General features: G+C 38.7%; 2 protein-coding genes across 4 annotated transcripts; both read right to left on the minus strand.

Annotated features, from left to right (window-relative positions):
- Positions 1-76: 76 nt before the first annotated feature.
- Positions 77-5613, minus strand: LOC119484646 (sialic acid synthase-like). The gene is made up of 6 exons (XM_037763623.1): positions 5353-5613; positions 2968-3183; positions 2784-2883; positions 1608-1762; positions 440-706; positions 77-280 (listed from the first exon to the last, which is right to left on the minus strand). Exons 1-6 carry the CDS (start codon positions 5482-5484, stop codon positions 77-79), a joined length of 1074 nt encoding a protein of 357 aa, XP_037619551.1. The 5' UTR covers positions 5485-5613.
- Positions 5614-8516: 2903 nt separating this feature from the next.
- On the minus strand, positions 8517-21764 carry clta (clathrin, light chain A). 3 transcript variants are annotated; one of them, XM_037763614.1, is made up of 7 exons: positions 21486-21764; positions 20433-20461; positions 17706-17823; positions 17374-17485; positions 15717-15770; positions 11426-11461; positions 8517-9455 (listed from the first exon to the last, which is right to left on the minus strand). In XM_037763614.1, exons 1-7 carry the CDS (start codon positions 21664-21666, stop codon positions 9284-9286), a joined length of 702 nt encoding a protein of 233 aa, XP_037619542.1. In that variant the 5' UTR covers positions 21667-21764; the 3' UTR covers positions 8517-9283. The 3 variants fall into 3 exon arrangements, with proteins under 3 accessions (XP_037619542.1, XP_037619543.1, XP_037619544.1); XM_037763615.1 differs by lacking the exon at positions 11426-11461; XM_037763616.1 differs by lacking the exons at positions 11426-11461; positions 15717-15770 and having other exon boundaries at positions 21486-21759.
- Between the last annotated feature and the right edge of the window lie 1932 nt (positions 21765-23696).

The raw sequence follows: 23696 nt of genomic DNA on the forward strand, positions 1-23696 counted from the left end.
AATTCTCCCCAGAGGAATCGATTACATTTCCTCTCAATTAAGTGCCTTTTCTACCCATTTCAAAACTGTTTCGTCCTCAGCACTTCTTGGAGTACTCATTCACCACCTCTGGCAGGACGCTCTCGTCCTCCTCCACGTCCGCCGTCACGGTCTTACCGACCACTAGGAAGATGTCCTCGGCCGCTACGCCCATGGGCTCGGCCACCTTGACCGTTAACATGTCTTGAGTCAGGACGGTTCCTTTGGGGATCCTGACTTTGGCCACCAAGGACTTACCCAGCTGGAACGAAAGAAAGAAAGGACTGATATTATTATAAATGACAAAAGTAATAGCTCAAATGTTTTCTAAAAAGTTCTCCATCTTTTTAAATGAGACTTTACTTCATTAAAAACAGTGTTTGACTCTGTATTGTTTCCTTGTGGAGCGAGGATATCTCACCTTATCGTGGCACGGCTTCTCACAGAGTAACATCTTCTTGACGCCGTCCCCCATCGACCTCTCCACCAGTCGGATGGAACGAACCAGCTCGGTTAGCTCACTGGGCACCAGCGAGGCTGAGTGGTCATTTCCTTTCCACGTCTTGTCTAAGGTTACGTGGCGCTCGATGACCTTTGCTCCCAGAGCTACGGCCGCAACCGAAATACTGATCCCAGGCTCGTGACCGGAATACCCGATGGGAATGTCGGGAAATTCCTTCTGGTATTCCTGTAGTTGACAATTGATACCACTGTCACATTTGTCAGTCAAATTTGAAGCTAGTCGCCGGTTAGCTAAGCTGGATACCGGGGATACAGCTAACCTGGCTCTGTAACAACAGTAACAAAATCCACCTACTCCCGACATGTCGATGTATTAGTTTAAGTGACACACGAGGGATATAAACTACTAAAAATATGTTTGGATACGTTGAGCTTTTAAAAAAATGTTCTTAAAATCAAATGATGTTTATTTATTTTTTGTTCTTCTTCTATCTTATAAGAAGAAGAAGAAGAAGAAGAAGAAGAAATTATAACTTGTTTGTTTAATCCTAACAAAATATGAATATACTGATATTATCTAAATCCTGGGAGGGCAGAAAAAAAAGATATATTCTGAAAATGTCAAATTATTCCTTTAATGGACTTAATGTTGTAGGATAGATTCATAAAATATGAGTATGGTGTGAATATATGGTGGTCTTATCTCATAGAGTACAGGCTTAAGATAAAATACATTATCATCTTCTTCCTACTTTACCCCGAAATACTGTATATATATATATATATATATATATGTAGGTGCCTTGAATGGAGTCTATTGTGTCTAGTATAAACAACAAATTATCCTCATGAGAACGTGCACATTCAATACGGCCATCAAAACAGGAAGGTAATCTTAATCACTGTAAATTCAGTTTGGGGAAATACATTTTACATGCTATAAACACAAAGTGCAATGAGACATGTCATATATTAATGGCTCCTAAAACTTAATATTCAGCTGCTAAAAACTTTTAATTTTGCTTTGAATGCAGTGAGACAATTTGGTAAAGAAATCTTTAAAACATATATTGTTTTGGTACCAACCTTTTGATATAAGAGCAATACTCTATTCTGTTTCCTCTCACCGTTATAACTCGGAGGTTGACGTCCTCGGCTTCCAGAGGGTAGGCGCTGGTGCACTGCAGGATGGTGAAATTTGGGTTGTGCTCCTTCACTGTTTTGTAAACCCGACGCATCGTCTCCATGCTCTGCATCCCACTGGACACCACCATGGGCCGTCCTGACACAGACAAGAGGGTAAACAGCCTGATAAACATCACATCGAACATGGGCAGAAGGCTAAATAAAATACAACACTTCTCTACTCTTACAGTTCCTGAAGTTTCAGTCCTGAACATTCAAGCCTACTTCATTTCTATTTTTTTCCAACTTTAAAACTAATTTCTACTGAGGCAAGACATTTGTACATCTCCTCTGCTTCTATTGATCCTTTATTGTTTTGACTGGACATTCTATTTGTTTATATAGTTAAAGTTAACACGATAAAATTAGTTTTAAAGCCACAAATTTCTTTAACGCATTAATGCAACTTGCTATTTTTAGGGTGCAATAGGCTCAGTTTTAAAGCTAGAGTGAAGAGACTGGTATCATATGAAGCTAGAAAACATAATGAATCCATTGGTACCAACCATGTCACACTAGCTTATCGCAGAGGAGAATAGATAACGCTCCAAACTTGCGCTAAGTTTTGACGGGGAAAAACTAGCATGGCCATTTTCAAATGAATCCCTTGACCTCTGACCTCAAGATGAAAATGGGTTCTATGGGTACCCACGAGTCTCCCCTTTACAGACATGCCCACTTTATGATAATCACATGCAGTTTGGGGCAGTTCATAGTCAAGTCAGCACACTGACACACTGACAGCTGTTGTTGCCTGTTGGGCTGCAGTTTGCCATGTTATGAGTTGAGCATATTTTTTATGCTAAATGCAGTACCTGTGAGGGTTTATGGACAATATCTGTCATTGTTTTGTGTTATTATTTGATTTCCAAAAGTAAATATATACATTTGCATAAAGCAGCATATTTGCCCAATCCCATGTTGATAAGAGTATTAAATACTACTACTACTACAAATCTCCCTTTAAGGTGCATTTTGAAAAATGGGTGATTAATCGCGATTAAATATTTTAATTGATTGACAGCCCTATTTATAAAATGCACTGATGACTTTAGCACTGGTTTGTAACTTAAAAAACATCTGATGATTGAATCTCAGATATGACAGTTCACTCTCACCTTTCTTGGCAATATTCTCCAGATAGGGGAAGTTGTTGGCGTCTAAAGAGGCGACTTTAAAGAAAGGCACATTGAGCTCATGGAGGAACTCCACAGCCATCTAAAGACAAAGACAAAGTTATGGTTATTACACTTAAAGCTGAGTAAAACCACATAAATCCGTCATCAAAAGCCTCTTTCTTACCTCATCCATCCCAGAGGCCGTGAAGTAGATCCCCACCTCCTCAGCATATTTCTGCAGCTCCCTGTACTGCTCGTGGCTAAACTCCAGATGACGCTTGTGGTCACCGTAAGTTTTTCCCCAGGAGTGAACAGAGTTGTACGGGCGCTCCAAGGCTCGCTTGTTGAATTTGTGCTCCAGTTCGCTCTTCTGGAATTTGGCACAATCGGCACCACAGTCCTGTGGAGGTGGATATAAGTGAGGACGTAAAAAAAGAAGGGAATTTTAGTAATGATTTATTTTAGGTTAATGCTAGGATGGATGGTCTGGAGGGATGAAAAGTTAGGTTTAGGATAACCTGTTGGTCAGGGGATAACTGATATACAACTGTAAATTCACAGGAAGGTTCCTGGAGAGGACTATGTACTTTTGGACCCACTAATTAGAGGAGACAGTGTTCAATTACTGTACTTGTAATTCATTATTTTAAATTTTTTCTATTGATTTTAATTTTATAAATTAAAATAATGAATTACAAGTGTAGTAATTCATTATTTATTCATTTTTCATTTAAATAAAAAATTTAAAATAATGAATTACTATGCTTGTAATTAATTATATTCAATTTTATTTGATGTAAATCAATTTCTAAGAGGTGAGATGAACGTGTAAAAATGTCATTTTTTTTCCTTCTAAAAGCAATCATACCAATTAACATATATGGGGAATGAAAGTTTTAAAGGAGTTTAACGAGCAGTTCTTTTAAAGGAAATCCCTCTAAAAATAAAGAAAAAACTTATAAACTCAACACAACTAAATAGCTCAGAACTTTATCTTTATTTCACCTGTAACTGGTGTTAAAAAACACAGATCTTTTCAGGAAATAATGAATTACAAACCTGTAAAATGAATAATAATAATAAATTAAGTTAGTTTTTTTTCTGAAAAGGTGTGTTTTAGAGTTATTTATGTTTACCATCTAAGGTTTGCTGCTTATTTGTGTCTATGGGGTAGTTTAACTGAAAATAACTTAAAACATGCATGTAGTTTGGCTTATACAGCTACCTAGTACGGCCACTAAGCACCAGCTGTGAATAGACAAACCAAACTCCATTCACAAATCTGGCAATTTAACATTCGGCAGTATGGCTACATGTCTTTCTACAGAAATCTACAGAAAAACGGTTAGTTCTGTTAGTTCCTGTGTGTGTGGCTTGGTTGTTTAATACAAGAACGACAGAAAAATAAGCTTTTCATTAAAGCTGGGGCGATTCGTCGACATAGTCAACGTAGTCGATTACGTAAATACGTCGATTTACGTAACGTGCGTCGACGCATCGGATGACGTAATGAGAATGTGCTGCGCCCGGTCCGAGCATGGATTCTGATTCCTCCAGAGAGCAAAGAGCGTCAAAAAAACCTCTCCAAGAGCGCTGCGTGAAGAAGACCGCAGCAACACACCGCTGTAAGTCCCGTTTACCTTTTCATCACCCAGGCATGATCTATTAAGATTGTAAAAGCGCGGACGTGTTTCTGTTAGCAGTAGTCATTTAAAGTTTGTTTATAAAATGTTTCTTCATCACCACCATGTTAAAAGTATTTTATGGACCACTGTTATAGTAACGTAACGTAACGTTACACCATGCATCCTCTAACGTTGTTATTCGGCGTTATATATTTTCTGTTTACTTTAAAGGCGATGTACAAGTGAGAAAATGGCTTATAGTAACATTACATATTGTTCTACAGTCTGTGACTGTTAGTCTGTAAATAGTTTAAATTATTTCTCTCTTGCTCCACACTGATGCAGAAGTACATTTGCTAGTGTTTATCTTAACTGCATATTATTACAGTGATGAAATAAATCCATGTCTAAACCATTTTAAGTTTCAAGTTAAGTACTTAATAATAATCCTCATCAGTATTTTTACTTATTAGCCTAATGTCATAACACAACAGTGCTGTGGAAGTTAGACCTGTTTTAAAATGTGCCACTATTATCATTATTCTAATGCTTTCTGTGTCTCTTTTTCCACAAAAAGAACATTGCATTTATTCCTTTTACATGAATTTACAATACAAGCTCTTGTTTTAATTTTATTTTGGAGAAATTGTATGTTGGACTTAAAACAGATTACCAGTAAAGACTGGGATATTTTTTGTTGTGAAATAATGCCATAATAATATTCTTGTTTTATGTATATGTTAATAAGAGAAGATATTTGAATAAAGTATTGAAATAATAATGAGTCAAGTTTCTGATATTTATTTATAAAAAAAATATATTTCGAATAATTGATGAATTAGTCATTAGATTAATCGACTAATCGAAAAAATAATCGTAAGATTAATTGTTAAAAAAATAATCGTTAGGTGCAGCCCTATTTTTCACATTGTCAATGTTGTTACCTTTGCCATTTTGATCATTTTCTTGGCTATCTCGATGTCTCCCTGGTGATTCTGTCCGATCTCCGCTATGATGAAACACGGATGACTTCCTCCGATCATCCGACCGGGACACAGCTCAAACTCTAAAGGCATTTTGTTTCACAGAAAAGGAAACAAAAAAAAAACAGCCGGTGAAAGTAAAGTAATTATTATTTTAGCGGAGAACGAGGAGGAGGAAAGATTTAGTTGTGTGACTTGAAAAACCGACTCGAACGGTTAATATGCTGCACATCCCGTATGTGGGAGGTACTTCTGTGTTGTTTTTCAGCGTAAGAGCCGGATTTCCTTTACAAATAAGGGCATGAACATATGCATATGTTTTAAATACAGGTGAAGAAGTGGATGAAGAAAAAAAAATATTTCTTTATTGAACACATGCTCAGAGTTTATACAGAATTTCTTATATATATATATATATATATGTATATAATATATCAGTATATATATATAAGTATGTAGTATGTATATATACATACTGATATTATATATATATTAATATACATTAATATAATATATCAGTATGTTTATATATATAAACATACTGATATATTATATTATAATTAAATAATAATCATAAATAATTGTATGATATACAGCATATTTTTTTTTCTTGACTATAACATAGCATTACATGAAACATTTATTTTAACGAAATAAATGTATTTAGCTACTTAATCATCTCATCATTCCAGCCAATGGGCTTAAAATGAAAAAGGTATCAACAACCTACATTAAAACTAAACTACAACATTAATTAGGATGCTGTGACAACTTTCTAATGGGAATACAATATTTTAGGTAAACACAGTCTTAACAAAAAGCAAGTTGAGACTGGTGGGAAACTCTCCCATGTGCATATCCCAAATCATAAAGACAGAGAAGATGCCTCACATGATGAGTTAGTACTCCATTCAGGACGTGTCCTGCACATTTGAGTTGGAGTTTCTAAATGTAAAATATGCAAAACACTGTGGTGATAACAGCCACATTCGTTAACTGCTTCAATCAATAAAAAGCAGACAAGCTGGATATGGAAATAATTATCCTGTCGCACCCACTGCTATTCATTCATTCAAGTCTCAAATGAGAAATAAAACTAGAGTTTTTTAACACCCTTTTAATTCTCAAGATCAACATTTCGGAAACATTGACGGCTATTAACATGTGGCACCTTCGAAATGTAAATGAACACAAGTTTTAGGTGAAATCCCAACACCATTCGACAGTAACATTCCCCACAAATACAGTTGGTCTAAACGTATACAGGTACAGCATATAAATACAGTGCTGCCTGTATTTACATATGTAACCACACGTCACAATTATATTATGATTAACTGCTGAGAAATAGGCAGCGACACATCTTGACAGCCATGGTGCTTATCTCAGTTTGGACAGGGCGGGTGTAGCAAATACTCCTCCTTAACAGGCCTGTTGTGGCATACAGAAGAATGCACGTGTCTTCATACGCCCTCATTTGACAGTTGACAAATATTTGAGAGTCATAACACCACACCCGTCATTACAATTCAAATGATGTGGAGGAATTTCAGTTTGCCTTTCTCTAACCGCACTGCTCCTCTGTCCTTTTGTCTTTCTCTGGCACACACTGCGACTTTGCGTCGAAAGGAGCCAGTTGAGGTGGTTCGGGCATCTAGCACGGATGCCTCCTGGGCGCCTCCCTTGGGAGGTGTTCCAGGCACGACCAGCTGGGAGGAGACCACGGGGAAGACCCAGGACTAGGAGAGATTATAGCTCTACTCTGGCCTGGGAACGCCTCGGGATCCCCCAGTCAGAGCTGGTTAATGTGGCCCGGGAAAGGGAAGTTCGGGGTCCCCTGCTGGAGCTGTTGCCCCCGCGACCCGATCCCGGATAAGCGGCTGAAGATGGATGGATGGATGGATGGCACACACTGTAATTGATTCAAATATATAATAAAATAATAAAAGTATTTTGAGAATTGCATCGTTTTTTTTTTATTGAAAGTCACAAGCAGATGTCATATTTTATTAGTAGCTCTTGGAAATGCAAAAAAAATGCAAAATGGGTGCTTTTAGGGGCCTCAGGTAGTCCCCAAAGTATAAACATAGGAACATTTCCATACATCTGGCTAAAAATACAGTATTTGATTCATGTTTTACCAAATTTCACAGGCTCAACACAAACAGAATCCAATATATGGCAAGTATGATAAGCCAAGGTTACAATTTGTTGTCTTTTTTGAGATGCCAAAATGGTGTTGTGGACTCATTCCTACTGTAGGACCATAAAAATGTGTGAAAAAAGGTCTATATGCAGGCATTTTGTGTGTAAGGTTACAAGTTTCTTACTTCAGAGCAACCCCTTTCATATGACATCACATTACATTATGTCCTTTGACCCATTGTTAATATAAAGTATTGATTAGTGCAGCTTTAAGTTCAATTAATCATATTTTTAATGGCAAAGTTGGCAAGGGTAAGAAGAGTGCAGCTAGTAGCAAGCGAATAAGACAGATAAAGGAGTTGGTGGCGACTCAAACATTGTAATACATGTAAATTCATTACAGGTTACAGTAAAACTCATACCTTTCCGGACCACAGAATAACATTAAATACCCAGTTGAAGAATGACATTTACCAGAGTTTAAAGAGCAGTTCTTTTAAAGGAAATTCCTCTGGAAATAAAGAAAAGGTTTACAAACTAAACAACTAAATAGCTCAGAACTTTATCTGTATTTCCCCTGTAACTGGTATTAAAATACATAGCTCTTTTCAGGAAATTAAAAGGTGTTATTGAGTTTTTACATGTTTACCATCTAAGGTTTTCTCACCTGCTGCTTCTCTGTGTCTGTGGGGTAGTTTAATTGAAAAAAAACAAACATAAAACAGGCATGTAGTTTGGCTTATACAGCTACCTAGTATGGCCACTAAGTGCCAGCTGTGAATAGACAAACCAAACTTCATTCACAAACCTGTCAATTTAACATTCTGCAGTTTGGATACATGTCTTTCTACAGAAAAACTGAGTTCTGTTATCATGACTTCCTCCGATCATCCGACCGGGACACAGCTCGAACTTTAAAAAGGCATTTTGTCCACAGAAAAGGAAAAGAGAAACAACTGGAAGAATGACAGGACGACAGCTTTCATTCACTTTTTTACTGATATTGAAATCAAATGGACAATGAACACGTATGGTCAAGCAACAGCTGGCTAATATCTAGTTCTCATCAAAACCACAACTGTCTAATTTCAGTGACATAAACGTTTTATATACTGTATATAATATTGCCTTCTGTATATGTACATAGGTACACGCATAGAGTACATACACACACACACACACACTGTTGAGGTTTAAACGCGCACACACACAAACGGGTCATATTTACTGTAATGACTGGACTTTGTTCAGTTCCTGACTGGAGAGGGGAGAGGCTTTTCAAAAAGGAAATGCATAGATTGGAACACAATATGCCACAAGCAGGCTCTACACACACAGTTCAGCACTGAATTTGGAGTTTTGTCTGAAGAGTTTGGTCCTTAAAAAAACAACAACAAAGAAAAAAGATACTGTTTTGTAAGGAATAAAACCATTTAACATCAATCAACCCTCGTAGGCCAGGGAAGGATTCATGAGACTGACAGGTGAGGAGTTAGAGTACAGCATCGTGGGAATGATATTGTTTGGGGGGGCCGTGTGAAGCAGGTTGTAGTGTAGCTGTAGGCCCAGACAAACATCAAGCCTTCCCTTTTAGTGTCCCAACTCGGGGGAGACAGACAGGGCTGTGCACGGCAAACGGGGGGGGGGGGGGGGGTCTTCAGAATACAGATGGTGGTCGTTGGGTCGGTTGGTTGGTGTGTGGTGACAGACGATGATATGGAATGACGCCCTGAGCGGCCTCGGCTGCCTAGCGGACGAGCGGGGACTGCTTCAGGGAGATGAGGACGGAGCGCATGCGGGACACGTCTTTGGCCTGCTTGCTGGACTTGGGGTTGAAGTCGCAGAGTCGAGCCACCCGCTCCCACTCCGTGCCGGGGTTGTTCTCGTCCAGATCTGAGATCATGGCCTCCTCAGCCGCCCTATACGCAACGGGGGGGAAGAGGAGAGGGGAAGGACACGGAATAGAAAAACAATCAGTGGAGGAAGAAGCGAGATACACCGTAGTACACGTACAGCTCCGAGGAAGTCCTCTGCTGATCATCAACACACGGTTCGGGTGGAAAAATCAAAAAGTCGTGCCGCTTGTGATTAATTTGTCAGATATATTTAAAAGAAAAATCAGTCTGGCATCGGGATTTTATACTCAAATCTACTAAGCAGCATACAGTATGGTGCCTGCAAATGAAAGTCGTGAGCTTGTGTTTACAACATGGGTAGTTGTGTACACAATATGCTTGGCGTTCAAGTGGTCAAGTCGTGAAGAACGCCGCTGCTAAGCAACAGCGTCTAGAAGCCACAGAGGCTAACATTTTAGCAGGCTAGCAAGTGGGTAACATAATGCAGGAAATGCAAAGAGGAAAAAGATGAGGCCGTTGGGAATATCAACATTTTCCTCAGACTTATTATAAAATTACCAAGACAAATTATAAACATCTAAAATTACAATACATTCAATTAATATGTACTAAAAAATGTTCTTCCATGGCCTCCGCCATTTCTCACAACGTCAATAAACACGTCATAGCTCGTGAACTCTGAGCTTTCAGAAACGTTCCACTTCGGTCGTGAATACCACAAGAGGGGGGCGTTCATATGGACTCTTCTGGTGATAACGGTAAACACAACCCCATTTGAAGGCACCAATAAATCTCTATAATCTCTTTTTATGTTTTTTGATGGTTCAGCAGAGTCGACCTCAGGACAGGACACAGAAATGGACATCCATCTGTCTTTAGACCCACAAAGAGAAACAGCAGTTTCATTACCTGTGGCATGCTTTCCCCCTCCCACCCCCAAAACTCTGCTTACACATTACAGTACAGTCATCTGGATTTTTCACTCTCCACAACAGTAAAGGGAGGTACATATAAAACACTGATGAGTCATCCAAAGAAAAACAAACAAACCAAAGCTAAACAAAAGTAATTGTAAGGTCTGATAAGCATCTTTGGTTGGTTAAAAATGCAGTTCTGTACAGAACTGGGGGGGAGGGGAGTTTGCCCACACCCTTCAACAATTCAACTTGCCCTGTGGTTGCATATTTACTCTCTTTCCTCAGCAAGACCCAAGTATAGGGATGACGAGCTCATCTATACACTTGTCCTTGATGAAAAAGGAACAATAATGGCAAGTTATAATTTCTTTTTTTAACCAAGCCCAAAAGAAGTGGAAGAACTGCTGGGCCTTAGCCATGCATTGCACTGCGGCTGAGAAGCAGGCCATTTGGAGGTGTGGCAAAGAATGCGTTTACTTTGGGTTTCATGTGTCGTAATTGTGGAAAAGATCAATTACTGTCTTCTCAGTGAAGGTTTGGTGTTTTTAAAACCATCTATCAAACAAACAAAAATGATATTTACACTACAGAGCTTACCACTTGAAATTAAAACACAAAAGTAAAAAAAAAGAAGACAAAACTTAAATCTGAAAATGAATCAGTGCCACTAACACAAAACATTTTGAGATGCAAGCCACAGATTATGGCTAAACAAATCCCTCATCACACCCCCCCACCCGCAAACATAGTAATACTTTCCACTGCCGTAATACTTACAAGTTTCTATTCCCCACCCAACCTGCGAGCACAAACTCGGCTACTAAACTACAACACGGTACACAAAGCAAAATGGGGATGAGAAGCCAATGAACAGTCACCGTCACAACCAACTACGAATACACAAAAGGGACTAAAGGGACCACAACATCACAGAAGGGACATTATAACAAACCTCTATCTAGGCAGTGGATCTAACTCTACCGGGATAGTAAGCTGGGTATCTGTGCAACGTATAATTACATCTAACATACACACACACAGAACTGCATCTATCCCCTGTCAAAAATATATATATCAAGTATTTGGAGGTTCTGGGGTTTCATATTTTTACTTAACTGGTCTAGGCGGTAGCAAGGATGGTTAATGTGTGTGCTTTAAGGTGCATAGGAAAAGAAAACAGGGAGAAACAGTTTCACAAGTCAGAATTTAGAAGAGAGAGAGAGAGGGGACGAAATGAAAGACAACAAAAATGAGCTAAATGCAGATGTTGAAAGCCGGCATGCAAAAAGCGACAATTCTTTACATTTTCTTTTTTTTTTTTTTTTTACTTCAAAAGTGTTCAGAATGATTAGTGTGCAGCCTTTGGTTTAATGAGTGGAAAAGACATTTGTCTGTTAGTACACAAAAGGACATGGTCTGGGGTCTCATTTATAAAAAAACTGTTGATTAGTTCAGCTGATTAGACTGTTGTCAGGCTATTAAATAGGCGTTATCAGTTGCTATAAGCCCCATAGATGTGGGTCAATAGGGGCCTACTACACCCACTAACAGGTTTTATCATCTATTCACATGATAGATCACGGAAAGAAGGTATAAAAGAACACAACAGCGACCTCTAGCGTCCGTAGTAATTACATTACGACAGGAGTAGAAGCGGAAGTCAGGCGCTGTAGTACAGTCGTGTATATAGCATGAAACTCCATATGAGGTGGAGGTCGAGGACGATGGATAGGACACAAAACACAGGGTTTTCACCCAGGAGACAGGAGTTTGCATCCTGTGTGAAACTAACAATGTGTTCATAGTTATTTTAACCCAGGACACAATGTTTTTTCCCGAACTTAAGTGTTGTAGTTTTATTTCCTAAACCTAACTGGGTTTTTTTGCCTAAACCTAAAGAAGTTGTAGTTTTATTGCCTAAACCGTTTCTTTTGCCTAAACCTAAAGAAGTTGTAGTTTTATTGCCTAAACCTAACTGTTTCTTTTGCCTAAACCTAAAGAAGTTGTAGTTTTATTGCCTAAACCTAACTGTTTCTTTTGCCTAAACCTAAAGAAGTTGTAGTTTTAGTTGCCTAAACCTAAAGAAGCCTTTTTGTTTGTGTTCAAAACATAACATGTCATTCAGTTTTACGTGTTAGAACATGTTGCTTTTAAGTTTCACTTTCACAACGTAGTAGGCGTAGTAGGCCCCTAATGACCCATATCTATGGTGCTTATAGTGACTAATAATACCTATTTAATGGTAACAGTATAATCGGGTGATTATTTTCCAACAAGTTGGGTCAAAACACGAGCACATCATCTTAGTAATATCCTGATCTAGAAAATGTAAAAAAAAACATGTCACAAGACATTAAGGCTAATTCATTAACTACATTTGAATCTCCCACTCTCCAAATCTTAATAGGCATTGTTCAGAGATTGTGTGGAGATGCATTGTCACATTTTTTAATCCCAACAGTTGTGTGGGAAGTGGTATTCACATTATTCAAGCCCATTTGTTCCTAGTGAATGCTTATAAATGAGGCCCCTGGAGTCCTCCTTGCAGTCTCATACCGACAAGATGGAGGAGGAAGTGGTGGGATTCAGTGTCATTCTTCAGCAACACTGCTCAAGCTCAATCCCACATATGAGATAACAATACGTTGCGTAAACTGCATTGAGGTGTGCACTTTATAAAAAAAAATAATAATGCAGACTATTGAGAAAAACACAATAAAATACCTCTTTCCCTATTCACAAGACATTTTACCCCGGAGCATGAAAAACATGAGCACGTGTGCATCAATATTAAGATACAAATACTTACTTCGTATTGTATGGTGAAAAAAAAGTAATGAAAAAGTCATAATATAGTATTTTGAAAAAAGGAGAAAAAAAAGTCATAGTATGTCAAAATAAAAATCTCATAGTACAGTATATCGAAAAAAGTCACAGTATAGTATGTCCAAAAAAAGTCAGTTGCCTATAGTATGTCAATAAAAGTAAAAAAAAAAAAAAAAAGTCTGGTATAGTATGTCGAAAAGAAAGTCTATGTCTGTTAAAGTATGAAAATGTAATGCCAATTTTAAAACAGCTCAACGACCAACCTAATGAAAGAACAACCACAAGTAAAGATTTCTACCAGGGAAAATATGAAACTGCTATCAACAATCATAATAGCTTTCAGCCATATATTTCATAAAAAAACGTTTTTAAAAAAACGAAAACAAAAAAAAACACTGCTACGGGTTCGGTCTCTCCTCGACCTTGAAAACCAAAGCTGATGAAGAAGATGAAGAAGAAAAAGAAGAAGAAGAAGAAAAGGAAGAAAAAAAAAACCACCTGTGTACACCACAATGCAGCCTAATGGGCGCTCCCAAGTAATTTGATAGCAAAACCAAAGGCTGCACAGCTCACAGCCTCAATCGGATAGCTAGCTGGGCAAATTAGCACTTCATCGTGTCGGACAGCAGAGCAGCTAAAACTCTAAAGCATGAACACACAGTTCAGTTTGAAGCAGTTGTGTAACCGTGATGTGACCAATGGTGTTATTACTAAAGTCTTTGCTGTGCATTTTATTCGGCACCAATAAGAAGGAGGAGAGAGTTACAAGTCAGGACATCTGCAGGTTTAAGAAATTCTAAACTGTTAAATGCTACCTGGAAATGAACTGAAGAACCAAAATGACGGAAAGAAAACTGTATTTCTGAAGTCGGCGATTAATGTCCAAAAACTATTAATGACCTTTCTGCAGCCTTTAAAAAAAAGATGATCAAATATCCTCAAAAGGCAAAACAAGGAGTGAACTGGAGTTTCTGAATCCTGCAGATAACTCGAGGGAATACAACTTGACCTTCACACATTGTATTTAAAACTACAGTAACCTCTAACTCTGTTTCACATGTATAGTTATTTTTAATTTGCACTATCTAACTAGTATTCTGCACATAGGCCTAGTCTTTACATGAGTGGGCTGGGAATATGGGAAGAAAGGGTGAATACTTAGGAAGTTTGACTTGTAGAGATTCAGAGGAAGGAACCACCACCTAGAATAATGTCAACTCTGCACATTGTTCAGTGAAATCACAGCTTAATAAACAACACCCAAGATTAAGAAAAGGAACATTTAGGTGATGCCAAGTCCAATTATAAACACACAATTGCTTCAAACTAATCTCATCCTACTCCTGAATAATATTTTGTAAATAAATTTGGGGTAAAAAAAGAAAAAAGAAAATCACATTTATAAAAAGGTGTAAAGTAGAAACAAACACTTTCTGTGAGAGTTCATACAATTAATGTAAGCAAGTGTTAATTGTTGGAGATTCAGGTTATGTATTTGCAAAATGTTGTGCTGAAATTAAGAAGGAAAATAGTATGGCAGTGAATAGAGAGCCGAAGTCCCACCCCTTCAGGTGGACCGCCACGGGACTTTAATTTCTGTTTGAATTGCGCCATGAATCACACACATGATGTTTGTCAATTTAAAAGATCATTTTGCAAGTCAAGAAAGTCTCAGTTTGTCGTAGTATCATTTAGTTTTGTGTTAAACCGCTCAGTGAACTACATCTCTCGTCTCGCACAACATACGTCACCAACACTAGCTAGCTAGCTAACTTAGCTATGTTCCACGCAAAGACGTAACGTTATCTGACCTGATGTGTTTTATCCAGCGACTCCTGGTCTTTTTATCAGCCGGGAAGAGAAAGAAGAATCAGACCCGTTGCTGGTGTGAGTACAACCCAGTAGGAAACACACAGACATCGTAGCTTCAGAGAGAGAGGCGTCACTACGCGACTTTTGGGTGTGTCGTCTTTCTAATTACGTATCTTCAGTCTGATACTTCAACAGTTTTACAATAAAGTGTGACTTTCTTGACTTGCAAAAGTATGTTTTAAATTGACAAACATAAGTGTGATTCATGGCGCAATTCAAACGGGATCAAACAAATATTTATCTATCTCCGTTGACTACATATTTTTTCCTAAATAAGGTCCCATGGTGGTCCACCGGAGGGGCGGGACTTTGGCTCTCTATAACGGATGAGGTACAGTTATGAAAGAATTAATTGGATTTCCATGGATGTTACTGAAGAGCGTGGCAGTGTGTGTAGTGGCATGCAGTCATTCTCTTTACTGTAATAACCTGTAAGGGCATCCACTCACAAATGACATGCAGCCATATGGGTGAAAATCATTACTGCAGGTTACATTAGAAAAGAAAAAGAGCTAGGTGAAGCGCGTCACAATTCAAAATCCAAGTAAATTAAAAGCTAAAGATGGAACTAAAACATTACAACAAAGGGGAGGTAACTAATGGCCTAACTAGTAATGAGATGATGTCAATGGTTGGATGCTGGGTGTTGATGAGAAGAAAGCAAAAAAAAAAGAAATGAGAAGGGAGGATGTTAGTTGGAGCAACATACACATAACCAATGAGCTCAGAGAAGGGCTGCTTGTAGAAGTCTTCATCCAGCACCCTGGACAAACATCCGCCCAAACGACAGAGCAGCAAGAAGGCAGGAGAGAAGAGAGACAGCGATAAAAGGGAGAAGAGGATGGAAACACAAGCATTATAGGTTACCACACAATAATAAGCTACGGCATTTCATCAGAGGCTCGGGGTTTTTGGAAGGACTTCTGAATGCAGTGTCGGGGAGATTCGAAGGCTCAGGGGAGGCCATCAGCTGACTGTGTCCGCCCCCCCCTGAAATCTTTAATTATACGTCTCTGGTGATCCACCACGCACAATCAGCTCTTCACATTCAAAATTAATTCCAGATGTGAGACTTCAAAACACTGTCAAATTCAAATTGTTCCAGTTTCTGTCAATTAATTGAATCCTCAAGATTAGGTGTAACTAGGGCTGTTAAAGTTAACCTGATAATAACGTAAAGTCGTTTTAACGCCACTAACTTCTTTAACGCATTAACGCAACTTGCAATTGTTAGGTTGTAGCAGGCTCAGTTTTAAAGCTACAAACCAGCTATGAAACTAGAAAATCGAAGGAATCCATTGGTACCAACCATGTCATAAGAGCTTGTCACGAAGAAGGCTAAATAACGCTTAATAATAAATAACGGAAAAACTGGCATGGCCATTTTCAAAGGGGTCCCTTGACCTCTGACCTCAAGGTATGTGAATGTAAATGGGTTCTATGGGTACCCACGAGTCTCCCCTTTACAGACATGACCACTTTATATTTGCCAACTTCCATGTTGATAAGAGTATTCAATCTCTTCTACATTTGTAGGTCAGTTATTGATTTTTACCAGACAAAGACTATCCATATGAAAAGATGATCCGTCAGTAACACTTTCCCACCAAACACAGGGCTGCCAGACGAGTAGGGAGTCATGGCTGAAGCTAGTTTATTATTAATGGGGCAGCAGGGCTATGTTACAGTGCAGGGAGACACTGAGACAGAAACTTGGCCAATTGAGCTCTGCAAAATGACAAGTTACTAAATCAGTCTACATATTTATTTGTCTGATGATTTCCTTTTGCACAAAGCAATTCTTGGATACTTCTCTTTAGCTACTACGCTACACTAAAACAGCAGGAAGACCAAACCCACAGTGACGTAAAGGAGTGCTGTGGTTCGTCTCTCACACTCTGAAGTTCTGACTAGGTAGACCTAATCTAAGATAATAATATAAACACAATACAATAGTTGCTTTAAGCATCCATGATTAATTCCAGTGTACAGTAAGAGCTAACTTTAGCTGTTAGTACTTGCAGGGCTATTGAAGATCATCATGTTCTTGGCTCACATCTCAGACTGCCCTCGAAAGAAAAAGGCTTGACTTCACATTATTGTCCATGAGCATGTCTGAACAAATGAGCTTCTACCTGGAGGGTTTGCGCTAACGAAAGATAGGAACATCGAGGAACAAGACTGCTGCTATTATTTAATTACTGTGAACACCTCAAAGATTTTACGGATCCTCTATATTATCATCATCTTGGCTTTTTTTTGGTCCAGACTCAAATGTAAATGTGTTCTTATTCGTGGTAATATCAGCCCTCCCTCATTTCCGTTGTTCCTTGTGTCCTGTGTCTACCACTCTTTGAAGCCAGTACCTGTTGTTGGTTTTTGTTTTCTCCAGCTGCTCGTTCTGCCTGGCGTGCCACTCCTCCAGCTCCACCTTGGCTTTCTCCTTCCACTCTGACTCCTGCTTGCGAGAGTTTTCATCTGGGGATGGAGATTAGCGAGGCGATGAGCGATAAAGAAGTGACAAGGCAGATGGGAAGGTCAACACAACAGCAGGGGGGCAATGATATGAATTACAGGATAGGACAACATTTTACACGCATACTATAAAAAGGACCTGAATCTCCAGCACTTTGACGTAGATGTCATGATATCAACCTTTACTTCTCAGACCGTAGTGGTCTGTCCCATCTGTGCTTACCTAGCAACTCCAGCCGATCGCCTTGCTCCTCCCTCCACTTGCGTAGGCTTTCCGGTTCGGCCTGCAGCCGGTCTGCATTGGAAATTGCTGCATAGGCGTCAGATGGACCGTTGCTTTCCTGAGAAACAAGGGAGATAATTGTGTTACCTCATAGAAAACCATTTTATCAATGTACAGAGATATTGTGAAGAAGCATTCTCATCCTGATTATTCATCTTTCAATCTATCCAATATGCATATAGTGGGACTGTTCTTAAAAGTTATACTGTTTGAGAGGCTTTATTTAAACCATATTTGGCCCACTTTGAGTTTAATCCGCTTAACTTCTGTCACTGCCAGAAAGAAATCCTGACAGTGCAAAAGGCAGCAATGTTGCAATGACAGCACAGGAAAGGGAAGTTGGAGTGAGTCTCACAGCCAGATAGTCAAACCTCTGTGGTCAGCACTGAAATCACGCTACTAATGCTAAAAGGAAACAAGTATTTTCCACACCACCACTTAAATACTACAAATGTTTTTTATATATATAATAATAAATCGCCATGTTCCTAGATCTCAGTTATTTACTTAAGTGAGCACAACGTTACAATTACTGATATGAATGATGGCCAGGACTCAGGAACTACTTTGGTGAGGACAATATTATCACAACTAATAGAAATGACGACTAAAATGACAAAAATAAGACCCAAGTTGTAATAAACCAGAATTACTCTAACAGTTGTGCTATCACACAAAGCCAGGGTTAATACCTACAGTACAAAACTTTTTCACATGGCAATCTTCACTGCAACAATATGGAAACAAATGAGTTGAAGTCTGTGACCCGGCAGCCATGTTGAGATCCGCTGAGGAAATACCAAGCACCGCCTACCAGCCGGAGCACACTTTCTCATTTTACAGCTAAACAGAACACTACAAGATGTTTCTGATAACATTTGAATTGAGAAATAGGCATTACAGTAACAGAATATTGATTCGTATTTGATCAGCACTGCCTAGTTTGACCGTTTGGTCGAAGTTCGCGAGTGATTGACAGCTGCCTCCGCTGAATGAACAGCCAATAGGAACGCTCTCTCTCTGAAATGACCTGTGATTAGCCAAAGTTTTTTGTCACAGGCTAGATTTATTAAAGCCTGAAAACAGAGCCATGAGGAGGTGCAGAAGTCTAGTTTTCTCTCAGTACACTCAAATTAAAATATGCTGAAAGGTTGTTATGGAATTTTTGCCCAATGATGCCAAAAACCTTCTGCCTACTGCAGGTTTAAGAGGCAGCAATCAGTAGGCTCATTTAGAGACATTTAGAGATCAAAAATGTTTGGTTTGGACAGTGTGAGTCCTACCCTGTATGGGTCATTTTGGTTTGAAGATGGCGTCACTGTTCGCTCAAAAGCTGATGCTTTTAAAAAAAGAAAAGCCCTTGGGCTTCATTAAACCTTTAACTTTGTAGATAAGGAAGGGATTTTTGGCCCGTGCAATGGACCCACTTAACACTTGACATATCCAGAATGGAACTGGCCAACATCTGGCCAGGTGACGGTACGATTCTCACAGGGAATTTGTGTTTTTGTGGAAAACTGCCTTCATCGAGGTTATCAACAAGCAAAATGTATATGTATACATTTTAAAAATATTTAACTTGCGCTAACACTGAAATGATGGTTTGAACGCATTGTCATTGTCTAGCCTTCAAAAATGTATCCCCTAGATATACTTATGTATCTATCTGGGCAGTACAGGTAGTACATTCAGTTTTGCAGTCCTTTTGTTGGTAGAACTGAAGCGGCAAAGCGAGTACGGTAGCGAAAACACGACCAAAGCAACCAGAACCAGCCCAGAAGCACATGACTCTGGCTTCCTCACTTTCCAAAGCAATCCCATATGACAAAAAGGTGCAAAATGCAAAGAAATCATGGCCGCTGTAAACTACATCACATCGCTGGTTAGCGTAGTTGAAAAGCCCGGATTTAAAAGACTGATTAAGACACTTGATCCAAAATATGAACGTCCAGCTAACAGAACCAAAGCTGTCAGCCTGAATAAGTGGACAAGACTGCAGTTTTGGCCACAGGCTACACCTCGCGATTGGTGAGTCTTTCTACACTAGTGGGAAAATAATAATTTTTATTATCAGCAATGTTATAACAGCTTACTGGTAAACATAACAATAAGTTACTTTACACTTATTACACGCCATTAAAAACAGTGTGTGTGTTATGTATTTATAAAAATATATAAAGCATGTATTGCCAGATAACTATTTGGTTAAAGTGAATACTGTTGGATAATGTTTTGTTAAATTTAACTTGCGATTTCCCCCTTTTTGCATGCAAGATTAAAATTGTTTCAATATAAACCACTAATGAATATAAACAAGAAGATTTTAATGCAGATATATGCTGCAGGGACTACAAAAATCATCATATTGGTGTGATTGTATGCATCAAAGGGTTAAATCGAGCATTCTTGAAGTGCTTAGAGGATATTTGAAAATATCGCTATATATATATATATATATATCGTGTATCGCGATATTGCCTAAAAATATCGCAATATTATTTTTAGGCCATATCACCCAGCCCTACATGTATGTACTTTGACAGTACATTCATAGTCACAAAAGTCTCCCTGTTCACACACAAAATACAGAGGAACAAATAGGAGGACAGAATTGAGGTAGTTGGGGTAGAATTGGGGTAAAAACAATGTGTGAAAAAGTATTATTACCCCATGCAGATCTCCATTGACAGCACCATCTGCAAAGATACAAAGAAAAATAGCTGTTAGAAATCAAACAATACTAATGATGCTGCAGTACAACAGGACACTCTGAATCACTGAACTGAAAAATAGAAAAATAATCTGGCTACTGGCTCCAAATGATCTGAGTCTGCGAAGAAAGTAAATGCGCTGCAAAGTAAATTCAATGTGAGGGGTCCATGATAGGGTGGAGTCTATCATAACTCCCAGGTATTTGTATGAAGAGACCTGTTTAATTTCTATATTATGAATTGTAACTGGAGGCAGCTGACAGTCAGGAGGAAGGCCACAAATAATAAGTTTAGCAACTATAGTGGGTTAGAAGTTGCTGACATATCATATTATGCAATATGTGTATGCAATTCTTGAGGATTCAGCATTTGTAAAAAAAAAGCTTCCCAGTTAGCCAAGCTCTTGTCATTAGTATTGTTTACTTTCTAACAGCTATTTGTCTTTGTATCTTTGCAGATGGTGCAATACTTGTTTTTACAAATGCTGAATCCTCAAGAATTGCATACACACATATGTCATAATGTGATGTGTCAGCAGCTTCTAACCGACTACAACTGCTAAACCACAGCTTCAAGGAAAAGGCAGTCATGTCCAAAGGTCGGTAAGCTCCATCCACTTCCTCTTTTGGCTGCAATGAATGACATCACCAGGAATGTTAGAGCTTATATTATCAGATTAATTCATTTTGGATACACTGGGATTGTAACGTTAACAAACATTAACGTAAATACTCCCAATTGTACGTGTTTATATGTCAGTTATACCGACCGTTGACCGTTGACCGTTGACTAGCTAAGAGCCCACTTGGCCAATCTTAGCATCAGCTAAGCTAACAGTAGCTAACCAAACAGCTTCAAATCCAGAGTCCATTTAGGACCAGAAATGAAGGTTTAACAGAAGTAATAGTTTGACAGAACACATGACACCTTAAGATAAGTTAACTAGACAGTGAATGTGAATGTTAAATAGAGGTAAACCGCCTCAGTTTGACAGTTTGACCACACGGACCGGTTGAGTCTCCCAGAGACGACGGCACGTCTCCCCCGTCCAGGATGCTGAAGCCTTCGTCGTTCTCAATCCCCGCGATCTCGCTCTCCTGTTGGGCCAAGAAGGCGGCAGCGGGGTCCTCATCCGAGGAGCCGACACCGTTACCAGCTGGAGGCGCGTTCAGCATGTCAAAATCATCCATCTTTGTGAGAGTATTTGTTGGTGGAGAGGATAAATAACGGAGAGCAGGTGTAGCGGTTGACCGACTAGCTTCAACTGGGAGGAAGAAGTAAAGACTAGCGAAGCGGAAACGGGAGAGTAGCCAATCACAAAGCAGTATGGGTGAGTGACAAGACAGAGGACCAATCAGAAAACAGTTGCCTCAAAATTGAACCAATCAGATCTGTTAACGCTCCTGCATACGGGTCCCATGACCTGCTGTGTGTCTGTCAGAGCTGAGAGAAAAAAATCCGCAGTCTTGAGATAAAATAAGATAAAATAAGATATACCTTTATTAGATACATTTGCAGTGTACAGCAGCAAAGGGGATTGTGCAAAAAAAAACAAGATGCATCAGCTAACACAGTAAAAAAAAAAAGAGCTAAACAAAGTGTAACAAAATATGAACCATTTAAATAGAAGGAAGTATAAAAATAGGAGCAGTATATACAGTATTGACAACAAACAGACTATTTACAAAATTGCAGAAGTGGAAAATAATATTGCACAGTGAGAATGAATGAATGAATGAATGAATGAATGAAATTCCACCTGAAAATATTAGGTTATTGTCAGTTTTTTTGTGTTAGTATAATTGGTCTACTGGGAGCAGTGCTGGTTGAGATTAGGTGAGATTCTACTGCCACATATTAATTTATTTATATATATATATATATGTGCTGTAATATGCATATGCATTTATTATAGACTGATACTTAATTTTGGTCCACATAAACGTTTTCCACTTGTCTTCTGTCAAAAAACAGTCCAGTTTTGGGGTCTTTCTCTTTGTCACTATAAGCAACATTTTGTTGTGTCCAGCCCTTCCTTTATACATCCATGGTCCAGAACAAGCAAAATGTCATCATGGTGGTTAATTATTAACAGCTCTGAAAGTCTCAGAGTGCTCAGGTAACAAGCAAGCACTCACCTGACTCAAGATATGCAGCTGGGAGCAGCAAATGTATTGGTTTTAAAACAATACCAGTGTGACTCTTAGAGTATTTCAAACCTTGAAACCTTGAAATATGATTAAAAATAGTTAGTCTTATAAAATGGTCACTGTGACCTGACAGTTGTGCATGAGATAGATAATCTGAAAAAAAAATTATGTTCCTCTGGTGTCCTCCCGTGCTCCTAATGGCATCTGCAAGATTTCACAGACCATGAGGAAAACAACCAATCAGAGCCGATTTGGAGCCTGCCGTCTCTGAGCAGCTGTCAATCACTCGCAAACTCCGATCAAACGTCAAACTAGGCAGCGGGATCAAATATGAATCAATATTCTGTTACTGTAATGCCTATTTATAGTCTCAAATGTTTTCAGAAACATCTTGTAGTGTACTGTTTAGCTGTAAAATGAGAAAGTTTGCCATGTTGAGATCTGTTGAGGAAAAAACCAAGCACCGCCCACCAGCCGAAGCACAGCCAATAGGAACGCGCTCTCTCTGAAATGACCTGTGATTTGCCAAACGTCTCCCTTCACGGGCTAAATTTATCAAAGCCTGAAATTAGAGCTATGAGGAGGTGCAGAAGTCTAGTTTTCTCTCAGAACACTTGAATTACAATATGATGAAAGGTTATTATGGAATTGAAACCCAATGATGCGAAAAACATTCAGCCTATACTGCAGGTTTAACACTCAAGATAACAACTTGATGGGAATTAATGATTAAAAAGCAGTCAAAGAAAAAACAAAAAGATAAAAATACTATTCTTTTTTGTAATTTAACTTTTCATGATTATTGTAATTCAGGCATAAACATTGAGATTATAATCTAAATAACTGAACAAGTGAGAAACACAACCGAATATGACTCACGAGGCACAAATATTAATATATTTCATGATGAGTGAGTGGTGTAATATTGAGGTTTGAATGGACTGAAGTTACTTTAAAACTTTTGTTAAAAAGTGAAATTTGCGAATGGGAAACAGCAGCTTGGTCAACTTCTTTACTCTACTGGACCCCCAGAAATACATCCCCCCAATATCAGATTTGTTTATTCTTCT

The sequence above is a fragment of the Sebastes umbrosus genome, chromosome 3 (assembly GCF_015220745.1).
Source record: "Sebastes umbrosus isolate fSebUmb1 chromosome 3, fSebUmb1.pri, whole genome shotgun sequence".
In the NCBI taxonomy this organism is placed as follows: Eukaryota; Metazoa; Chordata; class Actinopteri; order Perciformes; family Sebastidae; genus Sebastes; species Sebastes umbrosus.